This window comes from Salvelinus namaycush, chromosome 16, assembly GCF_016432855.1.
Source record: "Salvelinus namaycush isolate Seneca chromosome 16, SaNama_1.0, whole genome shotgun sequence".
Classification (NCBI taxonomy): domain Eukaryota; kingdom Metazoa; phylum Chordata; class Actinopteri; order Salmoniformes; family Salmonidae; genus Salvelinus; species Salvelinus namaycush.
In genome coordinates this window covers 13,332,555-13,347,622 of record NC_052322.1, presented here as the reverse complement: position 1 = coordinate 13,347,622, position 15,068 = coordinate 13,332,555, and the positions used below count along the sequence as shown (strand labels likewise).

At 45.2% G+C, this 15,068-nt stretch overlaps 1 protein-coding gene across 1 annotated transcript in view; it reads left to right on the top strand.

The window, feature by feature from the left end:
- Window positions 1-14,066, top strand: part of LOC120060984 (dihydropyridine-sensitive L-type skeletal muscle calcium channel subunit alpha-1-like) — a 38,310-nt gene extending 24,244 nt beyond the window's left edge. The window contains exons 25-45 of the mRNA XM_039010443.1: window positions 342-543; window positions 788-946; window positions 1,152-1,262; window positions 1,407-1,490; window positions 2,155-2,202; window positions 2,770-2,796; window positions 2,918-3,043; window positions 3,288-3,353; window positions 3,434-3,525; window positions 3,856-4,015; window positions 4,103-4,230; window positions 4,493-4,589; window positions 4,785-4,887; window positions 5,001-5,102; window positions 5,390-5,529; window positions 5,910-6,035; window positions 9,718-9,932; window positions 12,652-12,728; window positions 13,060-13,115; window positions 13,472-13,609; window positions 13,749-14,066. Of these exons, the coding sequence (XP_038866371.1) occupies window positions 342-543; window positions 788-946; window positions 1,152-1,262; window positions 1,407-1,490; window positions 2,155-2,202; window positions 2,770-2,796; window positions 2,918-3,043; window positions 3,288-3,353; window positions 3,434-3,525; window positions 3,856-4,015; window positions 4,103-4,230; window positions 4,493-4,589; window positions 4,785-4,887; window positions 5,001-5,102; window positions 5,390-5,529; window positions 5,910-6,035; window positions 9,718-9,932; window positions 12,652-12,728; window positions 13,060-13,115; window positions 13,472-13,609; window positions 13,749-14,066 (2,575 nt within the window). The remainder of the gene's footprint in view (window positions 1-341; window positions 544-787; window positions 947-1,151; window positions 1,263-1,406; window positions 1,491-2,154; window positions 2,203-2,769; window positions 2,797-2,917; window positions 3,044-3,287; window positions 3,354-3,433; window positions 3,526-3,855; window positions 4,016-4,102; window positions 4,231-4,492; window positions 4,590-4,784; window positions 4,888-5,000; window positions 5,103-5,389; window positions 5,530-5,909; window positions 6,036-9,717; window positions 9,933-12,651; window positions 12,729-13,059; window positions 13,116-13,471; window positions 13,610-13,748) is intronic.
- Window positions 14,067-15,068: the final 1,002 nt, after the last annotated feature.

The window sequence follows — 15,068 nt, the reverse complement described above, 5'->3', positions numbered from 1 at the left end:
ATTGGAATTACAGTTCCTGAATTGACAGAGTTTAAATGGAATTGACCACAACTCTCGTACGAGTGTCACCGTTTCACTGTTGTTTCATTGTCTTCATTGTATTGAATGGTTCCAGGCTAGATCAGTGAAGTGAAACAATAGTGAGACTGAGCGATATTCAGTTTGGATTCCAGGCTAGGTACTGCAAGACATATAGCCATTATTAAATTAATCCCTCTTTCATGTTCTTCCAACAAGGGAAGTCTTTTTTTACTCTCTTTTCTCTCTCTCTCTCCTTTTATCGCTCCCTCTTTTTCTCTCCTTCCTTCCTTCCCTCTCTTTCCCTCCCTCCCCTCTCCCAGGCTGTTGTATAAAGCCATAGACTCAGACAGGGAGGATATGGGCCCAGTCTACAACAACCGTGTGGATATCTCCATCTTTTTCATCGTCTACCTCATCCTCATCGCCTTCTTCATGATGAACATCTTCGTCGGCTTCGTCATCGTAACCTTCCAGGAGCAGGGAGAGTCTGAGTATAAGAACTGTGAGCTCGACAAGAACCAGGTAAGCTGGCTAAGCATATTGATGTCTTCTTAAATCTTTGTGAGCGACAGCCTGAAAGAGTCACAGAGTATTCTTATCTGCAAGTACTCTCTTTGAGATCTGACAGAAATGTCCATGTAAATATTCTATGCGCTGCTCAATGCATGATTTACGCGAAAATCCAAGTTACGTCATTTGGCCTGTTACTATTTAACAGATATTAACAGGTACTGGGCTTTACTCCCAATATCTTCTCTCTCCTCAGCGTCAGTGTGTGCAGTATGCTCTGAAGGCCAAGCCTCTGCGGTGTTATATCCCTAAGAACCACTATCAGTACAACGTGTGGTACATAGTCACCTCCTGCTACTTTGAGTACGCCATGTTCTTCCTCATCATGCTCAACACACTGTGTCTCGGCATGCAGGTAAATCTAGAACACATCCATTCTATTGGATTCGTGCTCAACGCATCTGGCTGCGTTTACACAGACAGCCCAATTCTGATATTTTTTCCACTAATTGGTGTTTTGTCTCTTTGTTCCTAATGGCAGATATTTTGGAGGTATTGTATAGTCAAAATGCTGTTATGCTATTTCCTCAATGGGTTTGTTGTGTATTTCCACCATGCAGCACTGTAACCAGTCAGCCCATGTGACCAAGCTGTCTGACACTCTGAACATGATCTTCACTGTCCTCTTCACGGTGGAGATGATCCTAAAACTCATTGCCTTCAAAGCTAAGGTAGGGTTAGGCGCAGGCCCAGGCTCTGGGCTGGCAGGAATGTTTACTGTAGAATGTTTAATGGGTCTTTTTAAGTATGCTGGAGGTTCTTTCGTTTCCAAAATAGTTTTTCCTCCATGCCCCTGTGTATTCTGTGTATCCCAGGGCTACTTTGGAGACCCGTGGAACGTGTTTGACTTCCTCATCGTCATCGGCAGTGTTGTCGATGTCATCCTGAGTGAGGTCGACGTGAGTACACAGAACAACGGCAGCCATGTTTGTACACCTATGCAAGTTGTACGGTGATAGTAGATACTGGCCGTGTTCAGTAGCAAAACGTCTTGCAACAATAAATGTTTCCGAACGTTTTCTCCCAACTGAACGTGAACGTTCCCATGCAATGTGATTGTGTTTATTCAACGTATTCATAACTGTGACCCAGAAACACAAACTCCTGGCTCCACAGCAGCAGGCTGTGGGAAGCAGCACTAGTTCTCAGCAGGACCTGGTTAGTACCACTGTCAGACACACGGCCCACATGATCTCCACTCCCTGCCATTGGAATGTCTATGTTACATGTTGATTTAATATTGCGCCGAGGACTAATATTCTATCGTCGGTATCATCTCGTCCGGTTGAGTTCAGTGAAGTGAGGCTATGGCAGGAAATACTACAGCATTTTGAACATCACCTTGTTTTCATGTCTTTATTTTCCCCTCTCCTTTCACTTGGTGAAGCACCAGGTGTCGTTTGTTTCTGTCTTCATCCAACACGCACTCCTGTGTTTTCTCCCCTCTGAACCGTCGCCCATAAACATCTCCAGTGTTCCCTCACCTCCATCCACCTGTCTAACCCACCATTTCCCTCCTCCTCCTCTCCTCCCTCCCTCTCTCTCTCTCCCCCCTCTCTCCAGGCTGCCTTGGCCTCTAGTGGAGGACTGTACTGTCTCCATGGCTGTGCTGTAAATATCACTTTACACTGCATCTGTATCTGCATGGGCCTTCTTGCTGTGTGCTGAGCACTGTGAGCACTACTCTAGTTGTCTGTTACTGTGCCTGTGAGGCCCTAGCTAGATGCGTCCTTACAGAGAGATAGCGGACCCAGCCTTTGGGGCATCTTGTTGCACTAGGAGCTAATTAGACATTGGGTTAGACATTGCTTACCATATAATTGTATATAGGATGTGGTCAGTATTATCTTGACTTGGTTTGTAACTGTATGGCTCTTCTCTTAACATGTCTAACGCTAACTAACTGATTTAATGTCATCAACACATTAGGTACTGATGTTTGTGTCTACATTTATAATAGGTCTTGAAGTTTATTTTGTATTTGGCATGCTGAATGTATCTGTTAATAACTGTGTATCATAACTTCCCCCTCCTGAAGTTTTGTAGAAATGAACATACATTTATGCTAAATCTATAAACAAATTACAGTAATGTGTCCGTTTACTAATTCATAGAATTATCTACTAACGCAACAATAATGTCTGCGGCTAATATGATCTATTTCTGATTGTATTTCAGCAGACAAACCCTATGCAGGCCATTGCGGTAAGACAGGTTTTTTTGTATTGTTTTCAATTACAAATGTATTAGTCTGACAAAGTTACTCTGTAATTATACCATTGATATGAATGAATGAAAATGAACATGTGTTTTTATTCACCTAAAGGATTCTGAGAATGCCAGAGTGTCCATCACATTCTTCCGTCTGTTCCGTGTGATGCGTTTGGTTAAACTACTAAACAGGTCAGAGGGCATCCGTAACCTGCTGTGGACCTTCATCAAGTCCTTCCAGGTCAGTACCAGTCAGTGTTTCCCTAACCTCAATTTACAGGCTTCCTCACATTTCTTCGTAAACAGCAGAGTGATGAACAAAACTTGGGGTAGGGAAACACGAGACCCAAATGGAAGGTCGGGTCCAACTGGTGGTTCTGGAGCCAATTCCTACTGGGTTGCAGCAACCATGTACTGATGGTAGTTTAAGTAAATATCACTGGATATCATTGGTTGGGATGACTCAATGTGTGTTTGTTCTGCAGGCTCTACCCTACGTGGCTCTTCTGATCATCATGCTCTTCTTCATCTACGCAGTCATTGGGATGCAGGTCAACTTTTAGGAGTGAACTGAATATTTTTAAGTACATACACACTAGGGGTCCACTTACCCTTGGGTCTTCCCTTTCAGGTGTTTGGAAAGATAGCCTTAGTGGATGGCACACAGATCAACCGCAACAACAACTTCCAGACATTCCCCCAAGCTGTCCTGCTGCTATTCCGGTGAGTCAGTCAATCAGAGTGAGAGAGTGGATGAGTCAGTCAGTCAGAGCGAGAGAGTGGATGAGTCAGTCAGTCAGAGGTAAGGTCAGAGTTCACACATACTGTATATCTACCGCTAAGGTGCCTGTGTGTCTATGGGAGGGTGCAACAGAACTTTCAGATCGAAATATACTGTGTAAAAACACCATCTGTGATGTAATGATTTGGCCTATTGAATACACTAGTTGTGCTACAGGAGAGGCGTGGCAGGAAGAGATGCTGGCTAGTATGTACGGGAAGTTGTATGGTCAGGTGTAACTGAATCTGATGCCCTCTGTATCCTCCCAACAGTTGTGCGACAGGGGAGGCGTGGCAGGAAGTGATGGTGGCCAGTATGTACGGCAAGAAGTGTGACCCCAAGTCTGACTTCCTACCTGGGGAGGAGTACACCTGTGGAGCCAGCTTCGCTGTCTTCTACTTTATGTCCTTCTATATGCTGTGTGCCTTCCTGGTGAGTAGTCCTTTCTCCTCTCCTCCCTTCGCTTCTCCTCCAGGAAGTATTGTTGTTGTCTTAAGTTATCTTTCTCTCCCATCTCAGATCATCAACTTATTCGTGGCTGTGATCATGGACAACTTTGACTACCTGACACGTGATTGGTCCATCCTGGGTCCTCATCATCTGGATGAGTTCAAGAAGATCTGGGCCGAGTACGACCCAGATGCCACGTGAGTCATCTCTGAACCCAGATCAAAATTTTGTGTGAGCTGGTCAGTTATTTATGTCACTAAAGAGACTAGTCCTCTGTCAAGAATGCAGGGACAATGCCCCATGGCATTCCCTTTCAATCCACAATAAGTTAATGTTGGTAGGTGTTTCACATGGCATCTGTATGTAGTTGATGCTCTAAGTCTTGGTACCCAAAGCTAATATATATCTCCTCTCTCTAAATCAATGTGCCTAAGTGTATTTTGTCCTCCTGTCCTGCAGGGGGCGTATAAAACATCTGGACGTGGTAACACTACTGCGAAGGATCCAGCCTCCGCTAGGCTTTGGGAAATTCTGTCCGCATCGCTCAGCCTGCAAGGTAAGTCAAGTTATTTGGATGAAATGGATTGCCATTTAAATGGGTACCATTGCCATGTACCATGTACATGGCAACTACACCACAAGAGCACGACCACCTGTGCTGACGGATGTGGTTCGGTGCCTGATAGTGTGTACAGTACATCTTCTCACTGGTGTCCACTCTCTCTCGTTCCCCTCTTCTCCCTGACAACAGCGTTTAATATCCATGAACATGCCCCTGAACAGCGATGGCACAGTCACCTTCAATGCCACCCTGTTTGCCCTGGTCAGGACTGCCCTCAAGATAAAGACTGAAGGTGTCGAAGGTGTCTTGTCTCTAGCACTGCGCCCGTCTCACACCATAAATAATATTCTATGTTTATGCTTGTCTTTTAATGTAATACTTTGCTTTTCCTCTTATGTTGACTAGGTAACTTTGAGCAGGCCAATGAAGAGTTGAGAGCCATTATAAAGAAGATCTGGAAACGCACCAGTATGAAACTGCTGGACCAGGTCATCCCACCAATTGGAGGTGAGCATTTCACTGTGACCCCTACATGAACCCTACCTAACTGAAAGCTCATGTACAAAAGCCCCTAGAATGGAGCAGCATGCTAAGATGAACCCTGGTCAGCAAAGTTGATCTGATCTGTTGACTCTTTCAAACATCTTTCCTATGTGACTTTTCATCTAGTTCCTTCGAGCCGGATTGTGTTTACCAGGTGTGTTGTGACGGATTTCCGTCCACCACGACGTAGGCATTTGCCTCCAGTTAGCTCTGTTTGGGTTTTGACACTGTTTTATTGGGATCTGTCCTAGATGACGAGGTGACGGTGGGAAAGTTCTACGCCACCTTCCTGATCCAGGATCATTTCCGTAAGTTTATGAAGCGTCAAGAGGAGTACTATGGCTACCGGCCCACCAAGAAGAGTGCTAATGGGAGTGCTCCAGAGATGCAGGTGAGGCCCTCCACAGTGTTGTATAGCAGGTTTGGAATTGAACATTCAAATCACTTCCTGAATTGAGTGAATTCAATTCCAATTGACACCAACCAACGCTCGTTTGGATGTACACCTTTCTGCACACTATCTTTAGGCTTCAAAATCATCCTCAAATCATCCTCTGCTTATATCGAACATCTCAAACACTACTGTAATCTCTACCTCTATTTCTCTTTTACCCTCCATGTTTATTTCTCTCATCCTCTCTTGCATCTTCTCTCCCTTTGTTTTTCTCCTCACTTTGGTCGTCTGAAATTCATCCTTATTGTTCTCACCCTCTCTTTTCTCTTCCTCCTCCTCTGTTTGTCCCTCTCCCATTTCCTCCCTCTCCTCCCCAGGCTGGTCTGAGGAGTATAGAGGAGGAGGCAGCTCCAGAGCTTCACAGGGCCATCTCAGGAGACCTGCTGAATGAGGAGGAGATGGAGAGAGCCATGGAGGAGTCTCTGGAGGAAGGCATCTACAGGGTGAGTCACCGACAGAGCACTTTCCTTTAGTTTAGCAAACTTTATTATCCCATATGGGGAAGTAAATATGGTTCCAACACACCGTAAACAAAAAGGACGTTAAAAACAATATCATACCATACTGTATATATACAGTACATTCGGAAAGTATTCAGATCCATTGATTTTTTTACACATTTTGTTACGTTACAGCCTTATTCTGAAATGGATTAAATCGTTTTTTCCTCTCATCAATCTTTGTTCACACAATACCCATAATGACAAAGCAAAAACAGGTCATTAGATATTTTTGCAAAACAAATCAACGGAAATATCACATTTCCGTAAGTATTCAGACCCTTTACTCAGTAGTTTGTTGAAGCATCTTTGGCAGTGATTACAGCCTCGAGTCGTCTTGGGTATGACGCTACAAGCTTGGCACACCTATATTTGGGAAGTTTCTCCCATTCTTCTCTGCAGATCCTCTCAAGCTCTGTTAGGTTGGATGGGGAGCATCGCTGCACAGTTATTTCCCGGTCTCTCCAGAGATTTTCGATCAAGTTCAAGTCCGGGCTCTGGCTGGGCCACTCAAGGACATTCAAAGACTTGTCCCGAAGCCACTCCTGCATTGTCTTGGCTGTGTGCTTATGGTCGTTGTCCTGTTGGAAGGTGAACATTCGCCCCAGTCTGAGGTCCTGAGCACTCTGGAGCAGGTTTTCATCGATCTCTGTACTTTACTCAGTTCATCTTTCCCTCTATCCTAACTAGTCTCCCAGTCCCTGCCGCTGAAAAATTGGTGCCAAGTTTCCTCCAGACGTGACGCTTGGCATTCAGGCCAAAGAGTTACATTTTGGTTTCACCAGACTGGAGAATCTTGTTTCTCATGGTCTTAGAGTCCTTTAGGTGCCTTTTTTCAAACTCCAAGCGGGCTGACGTGCTTTTTACTGAGGAGTGGCTTCCGTCTGACCACTCTACCATAAAGGCCCGCTTGTTGGAGTGCTGTAGAGATGGTTGTTCTTCTGGAAGGTTATTCCATCCCCACAGAGGAACTCTAGAGCTCTGTCAGAGTGACCATTGGGTTATTGGTCACCTCTCTGACCAAGGCCCTTCTCCCCCAAATGCTCAGTTTGGCCAGGCGGCCAGCTCTAGGAAGAATCTTGGTGGTTCCAAACTTCTTCCATCTAAGAATGATGGAGGCCACTGTGTTCTTGGGGACCTTCAATGCTGCAGATTTTTTTTGGTACCATTCCCCCCAGATGTCTCGGAGCTCTACGGACAATTCCTTTGACCTCATGGCTTGGTTTTAGCTCGGACTGCGTGAATCAGGTCATCGTGGTCAAATTGCTGCAAAGAAACCACTACTAAGGATACCAATAAGAAGAAGAGACTTGCTTGGGCTAAGAACATGAGCAATGCCATCCCATCTGGTTTGCGCTTTGTGCGACTATCATTTGTTTTTCAACAGGACAATGACCCAAAACATACCTCCAGGCTGTGTAAGGGCTATTTGACCAAGGAGAGGGATGGACTGCTGCATCAGATGACCTGGCCTCCACAATCACCCGATCTCAACCCAATTGAGATTGTTTGGGATGAGTTGGACCGCAGAATGACGGAAAAGCAGCCAACAAGTGCTCAGCATATGTGGGAACTCCTTCAAGACAGTTGGAAAACCATTCCTCATGAAGCAGGTTGAGAGAATGCCAAGATTGTGCAGAGCTGTAAAGGCAAAGGGTGGTTACTTTGAAGAATCTCAAATATAAAATATATTTTGATTTGTTTAAACCTTTTTTGGTTACTACATGATTCCATATGTGTTATTTCATAGTGTTGATGTCTTCACTATTATTCTACAATGTGGAAAATAGTAAAAATAAAGAAAAACCCTTGAATGAGTAGGTGTGTCCAAACTTTTGACTGGTACTGTATGTAAATAAGGTATTTCTGTTTTTTAAGTTTAAGAAATGTGCAAATAAAAAAACTGTTTTCGCTTTGTCATTATGGAGTACTGTGTGTAAATTGATGAGATATTTTTTTTTTTTAGAATAAGGCTGTTACGTAATAAAGGGGTCTGAATACTTTCTGAATGCACTGTACATATATTATATTTAATGTAGCCTGTCACAGTCTTTATCTTTAATCAGAGCAGGATAGATAAACATATAAACGTCCCTTTTTCAGGACCCTGTCTTTCAAAGATAATTCGTAAAAATCCAAATAACTTCACAGATCTTCATTGTAAAGTGTTTAAACACTGTTTCCCATTCTTGTTCAATGAACCATAAACAATTAATGAACATGCACCTGTGGAACGGTCGTTAAAGACACTAACAGCTTACAGACAGTAGGCAATTAAGGTCACAGTTATGAAAACTTAGGACACTAAAGAGGCCTTTCTACTGACTCTGAAAAATACCAAAAGAAAGATGCCCAGGGTCCCTGCTCATCTGCGTGAACGTGCCTTTCGCATGCTGCAAGGAGGCATGAGGACTGCAGATGTGGCCAGGGAAATAAATTGCAATGTCCGTACTGTGAGACGCCTAAAACAGCGCTACAGGGAGACAGGACGGACAGCTGATCATCCTTGCAGTGGTAGACCATGTGTAACAACACCTGCACAGGATCGGTACATCCGAACATCACACCTGCGGGACAGGTACAGGATGGCAACAACAACTGCCCGAGTTACACCAGGAACGCACAATCCCTCTATCAGTGCTCAGACTGTCCGCAATAGGCTGAGAGAGGCTGGACTGAGGGCTTGTAGGCCTGTTGTAAGGCAGGTCCTCACCAGACATCACCGGCAACAACGTCGCCTATGGGCACAAACCCACGGTCGCTGGACCAGACAGGACTGGCAAAAAAGTGCTCTTCACTGACGAGTCGCGGTTTTGTCTCACCAGGGGTGATGGTCGGATTCGTGTTTATCGTCAAAGGAATGAGCGTTACACCAAGGCCTGTACTCTGGAGCGGGATCGATTTGGAGGTGGAGGGTTTGTCATGGTCTGGGGAGGTGTGTCACAGCATCATCGGACTGAGCTTGTTGTCATTGCAGGCAATCTCAACTCTGTGCATTACAGGGAAGACATCCTCCTCCCTCATGTGGTACCCTTCCTGCAGGCTCATCCTGACATGACCCTCCAGCATGACAATGCCACCAGCCATACTGCTCGATCTGTGCGTGATTTCCTGCAAGAAAGGAATGTCAGTGTTCTGCCATGACCAGCGAAGAGCCCAGATCTCAATCCCATTGAGCACGTCTGGGACCTGTTGGATCGGAGGGTGAGGGCTAGGGCCATTCCCCCCAGAAATGTCTGGGAACTTGCAGGTGCCATGGTGGAAGAGTGGGGTAACATCTCACAGCAAAAACTGTCAAAACTGGTGCAGTCCATGAGGAGGAGATGCACTGCAGTACTTAATGCAGCTGGTGGCCACACCAGATAGTCCTGACTGTTACTTTTGATTTTGACCCCACCCCCCCTTTGTTCAGGGACACATTATTACATTTATGTTAGTCACATGTCTGTGGAAATTGTTCAGTTTATGTCTCAGTTGTTGAATCTTGTTATGGTCATACAAATATTTACACATATTACGTTTGCTGAAAATAAACGCAGTTGACAGTGAAAGGATGTTTCTTTTTTTGCTGAGTTTAGATGTGCCTGGGTTGTTTTAACCACAGTGTTTGTGTTTGGTTGTCCAGCGCCAGGGTGGTCTGTTCGGGGACTATTCAGACCCGTTTTCCACAGAGACCAGCAGTGTCCTGCCCTCCCACATGGCTAGCCAGCGTCCCCTACAGCTATCAGAGAACCGCCCCGAGGAGGCTGAGTTGCCCCTCGGTCGCTCAGACTCCGTGTTCCTCCCCGATACAGAGTTCTTTCCCCTGACCCCCACCAAACACAACAGCAACAACAACGCGTAAGTAATGTCGTCCCCAGGCTAATTGAGTACTGTTACTGCCCTCAACCAAACACAACAGCTACAACAACGCGTAAGTAATGTCGTCCCCAGGCTAATTGAGTACTGTTACTGCCCTCAACCAAACACAACAGCAACAACAACGCGTAAGTAATGTCGTCCCCAGGCTAATTGAGTACTGTTACTGCCCTCAACCAAACACAACAGCTACAACAACGCGTAAGTAATGTCGTCCCCAGGCTAATTGAGTACTGTTACTGCCCTCAACCAAACACAACAGCAACAACAACGCGTAAGTAATGTCGTCCCCAGGCTAATTGAGTACTGTTACTGCTCTCAACCAAACACAACAGCAACAACAACGCGTAAGTAATGTCGTCCCCAGGCTAATTGAGTACTGTTACTGCCCTCAACCAAACACAACAGCTACAACAACGCGTAAGTAATGTCGTCCCCAGGCTAATTGAGTACTGTTACTGCCCTCAACCAAACACAACAGCTACAACAACGCGTAAGTAATGTCGTCCCCAGGCTAATTGAGTACTGTTACTGCCCTCAACCAAACACAACAGAAACAACAACGCGTAAGTAATGTCGTCCCCAGGCTAATTGAGTACTGTTACTGCCCTCAACCAAACACAACAGCTACAACAACGCGTAAGTAATGTCGTCCCCAGGCTAATTGAGTACTGTTACTGCCCTCAACCAAACACAACAGCTACAACAACGCGTAAGTAATGTCGTCCCCAGGCTAATTGAGTACTGTTACTGCCCTCAACCAAACACAACAGCTACAACAACGCGTAAGTAATGTCGTCCCCAGGCTAATTGAGTACTGTTACTGCCCTCAACCAAACACAACAGCAACAACAACGCGTAAGTAATGTCGTCCCCAGGCTAATTGAGTACTGTTACTGCCCTCAACCAAACACAACAGCAACAACAACGCGTAAGTAATGTCGTCCCCAGGCTAATTGAGTACTGTTACTGCCCTCAACCAAACACAACAGCTACAACAACGCGTAAGTAATGTCGTCCCCAGGCTAATTGAGTACTGTTACTGCCCTCAACCAAACACAACAGCAACAACAACGCGTAAGTAATGTCGTCCCCAGGCTAATTGAGTACTGTTACTGCCCTCAACCAAACACAACAGCTACAACAACGCGTAAGTAATGTCGTCCCCAGGCTAATTGAGTACTGTTACTGCCCTCAACCAAACACAACAGCAACAACAACGCGTAAGTAATGTCGTCCCCAGGCTAATTGAGTACTGTTACTGCTCTCAACCAAACACAACAGCTACAACAACGCGTAAGTAATGTCGTCCCCAGGCTAATTGAGTACTGTTACTGCCCTCAACCAAACACAACAGCTACAACAACGCGTAAGTAATGTCGTCCCCAGGCTAATTGAGTACTGTTACTGCCCTCAACCAAACACAACAGCTACAACAACGCGTAAGTAATGTCGTCCCCAGGCTAATTGAGTACTGTTACTGCCCTCAACCAAACACAACAGAAACAACAACGCGTAAGTAATGTCGTCCCCAGGCTAATTGAGTACTGTTACTGCCCTCAACCAAACACAACAGCAACAACAACGCGTAAGTAATGTCGTCCCCAGGCTAATTGAGTACTGTTACTGCCCTCAACCAAACACAACAGCAACAACAACGCGTAAGTAATGTCGTCCCCAGGCTAATTGAGTACTGTTACTGCCCTCAACCAAACACAACAGCTACAACAACGCGTAAGTAATGTCGTCCCCAGGCTAATTGAGTACTGTTACTGCCCTCAACCAAACACAACAGCAACAACAACGCGTAAGTAATGTCGTCCCCAGGCTAATTGAGTACTGTTACTGCCCTCAACCAAACACAACAGCAACAACAACGCGTAAGTAATGTCGTCCCCAGGCTAATTGAGTACTGTTACTGCCCTCAACCAAACACAACAGCTACAACAACGCGTAAGTAATGTCGTCCCCAGGCTAATTGAGTACTGTTACTGCCCTCAACCAAACACAACAGCTACAACAACGCGTAAGTAATGTCGTCCCCAGGCTAATTGAGTACTGTTACTGCCCTCAACCAAACACAACAGCAACAACAACGCGTAAGTAATGTCGTCCCCAGGCTAATTGAGTACTGTTACTGCTCTCAACCAAACACAACAGCTACAACAACGCGTAAGTAATGTCGTCCCCAGGCTAATTGAGTACTGTTACTGCTCTCAACCAAACACAACAGCTACAACAACGCGTAAGTAATGTCGTCCCCAGGCTAATTGAGTACTGTTACTGCCCTCAACCAAACACAACAGCAACAACAACGCGTAAGTAATGTCGTCCCCAGGCTAATTGAGTACTGTTACTGCCCTCAACCAAACACAACAGCTACAACAACGCGTAAGTAATGTCGTCCCCAGGCTAATTGAGTACTGTTACTGCCCTCAACCAAACACAACAGCTACAACAATCTATGAGTAGAGTGCTGCTGCGCCACCAAAGCTGCATTTGCTGCCACAGAAACGAATGAATGGAGGCCCAAGATTAATAAGCACCTGGAAAAGCACTGTATGAATCCAATCAATCAATGATCTTTTTCTGCAAATGCCCAAATTCAGCACTATTTGGGTGATACGGTACACTTTGCTTGCTGGTATGTATATGATACATGGCTTACCTGATTATATATAGATTTTTTTTATGTTTATAGGTTTTCTTATGAGAGAGAGGAGAGTCCGAAAGTGAGCAGGCACCATTCCAGAGTGGACACAGAGCGCAGCTCTCCAGGTCAGTTCAACATCAGCCTAGGCTGGGATGTAATCTGCGTAAGGGCCGTGTTATAGCGTAGCCTTTGACAGTCAAAGGTCATCTCCACTTGAGCTGACATGCACAGTGTTTACTATGAATGTGATCTCAGCGAAAAATGCCTTGAAAAGCCACATTGTCAGCTGTCTAGTCCGCTGCGCTAGGAATTGAATCCCGGCCCTAGTCACCTAATCAATCCTATTATCTGCTGATCATCATCACCCTGCATGATATTTGACATACCGTCAGATACTCTTTAGTCATTCTTGTGTCCTACAATAAATAACTGTGTTCTTCTGTCTGTCTCCTGTAGATAGCAGACACTTCTCTGAGATCAGTGAGAAACCAATCAGAACAGACATCACTCAGGTAACATAATACACATCAGATTGAAGACCCCATACAACACATTTAAACACTAAATGCCATAGACCAGGGGTGGGCAACTCCAGTCCTCGCGGGCCTGAGTGGTGTCACACGTTTTCCCCATCCCTAGCAAACACCGCTGATTAAACTAATTGCATTCTCAATTGAAGATCATGATTAGCTAAATATTGGAGTCAGTCGTGTTAGCTGTGGCTGGGGCAAAAGTGTAACACCAATCAGGACCCTGAGGATTGGAGTTGCCCATCCCTGCCATAGACAAAACGGATTGAATTTAGCTGAGTCATGATTCTATTGTTCCATGAATGTCCTAACTGTAAGTGCTGTCTTTGTTGTTGCAGTTCCCCTATGACCTCAAATACGGTGAGAGCCAGTCTCTCCCCAGCTGTTCCCAAGCTAAAGGGGAGGCTACAGAGGAAGCTGAAGGGGCCACAGGAGGCTCTGTGTCTGCACCTGCCGCTGACCAGCTGATCAAAGAGGTACGTTGATACTGATTAACAGATTGTTGTAGAAACAAGAGTATAAAGTTATTTTTTCCTCTGTGCCAGGTTCCTCCCTGAGACCCTATGTTTGTAACAGTAAACATCATATCATTGTACGTATCATGTTCTCCGTCAGGTCTTAGTGGTTGGCGGTCTTGGCGACCTGGCCAATGATGATTCGTTTGTGGCGGTGACTCGTAATGAAATGGCCGAGGCGATGCGCATGCCCATGTCCCACTTTGAAGACGTGGCCCTGGAACTCCTCAACGGGCGCAGTGGCCGCGCAACCTCCGCCACGAGGAAGAAGATCCCAATCCATGTGCCCCCTTCCGCCCCCGACCGGCCCTCTAGGTCTACAGAGCTGAAACCGAAACCCCAGGAGCAGAGAAAGAAGCGCCTCGTTACACCCTTTAAACAACACCTGAAGGGGGAAGAGGCAGACACCAAAGTGTAGAGAGTCTGTCATCGGAGTGCCCATGACGACAGTGGCCTTATCTTGTGACATGATATGACACTTGACTTGACAAGGCTGTGTTGTAGTTGGTGACATCACACACTCACAGCATTAACAAATCCTGATTAGTTGCCGTGGCGATGAGATCAATCCACTAACCATAGTTTCCAATGGAGACTGGAGGAAATAGGCCCACTAACCAGGGTTGATGGCCGAGTTGCTAAGCTCTAGCTGGTTGGCTGTTCAGGTTTTAACATGTTATTCCACTGTGGTTGATTCTTGTCAATTCTGATTCAATTCTTGAATCAGATTCATGATTCTTATGGAAAACTAATCGACAAAGGAAAAGGAATATTCTGCTACAGTAATACATTTTAATCTTCTCAGTTCCGCCATATTTATTTCAACAAATTAAAAAATAACTTATCACAGAGTGCACAGGTTCATGAACCTCTTTCTTTGTTATACTGTTGGTTGACGTAATAATCTATTGCATAGAGTGGTTAGACAGAACAACTATGTCCAGTCTGCTGTGTTTCTTACTAAAACCCTAACTAATGTCCTGTACACACTGCAGGATAGCATTTTTTGTCATGAATCTTGTTCTAGAGGCGGTGCTGCAGTGGTCACTAGCGAGAATTAAAAATATATATTTTTAAACTTAACCCTAACCTTAAATTAAGACCAAAAAGCTCATTTTGACTTTGCAGCTGGCCTATCTAAGGGGAAATCGTTCCGTTCTGCCTCCAGGACAAGACACATGACAATAAACGTCAACATGCGCACACACGCAACTTGTACACGTATTGTGTGCATGGTAACAAATGGGAACTCTGGAAAAAAACGAGGTAAAATCATATCAGAGCTCTAGAAAGATTTATTATTTTACCAGGTAAGTTGACTGAGAACATGTTCTCATTTACAGCAACAGCCTGGGGAATATTTACAGGGGAGGGGAATGAGCCAATTGTAAACTGGCGATTAATAGGTGACTGTGATGGT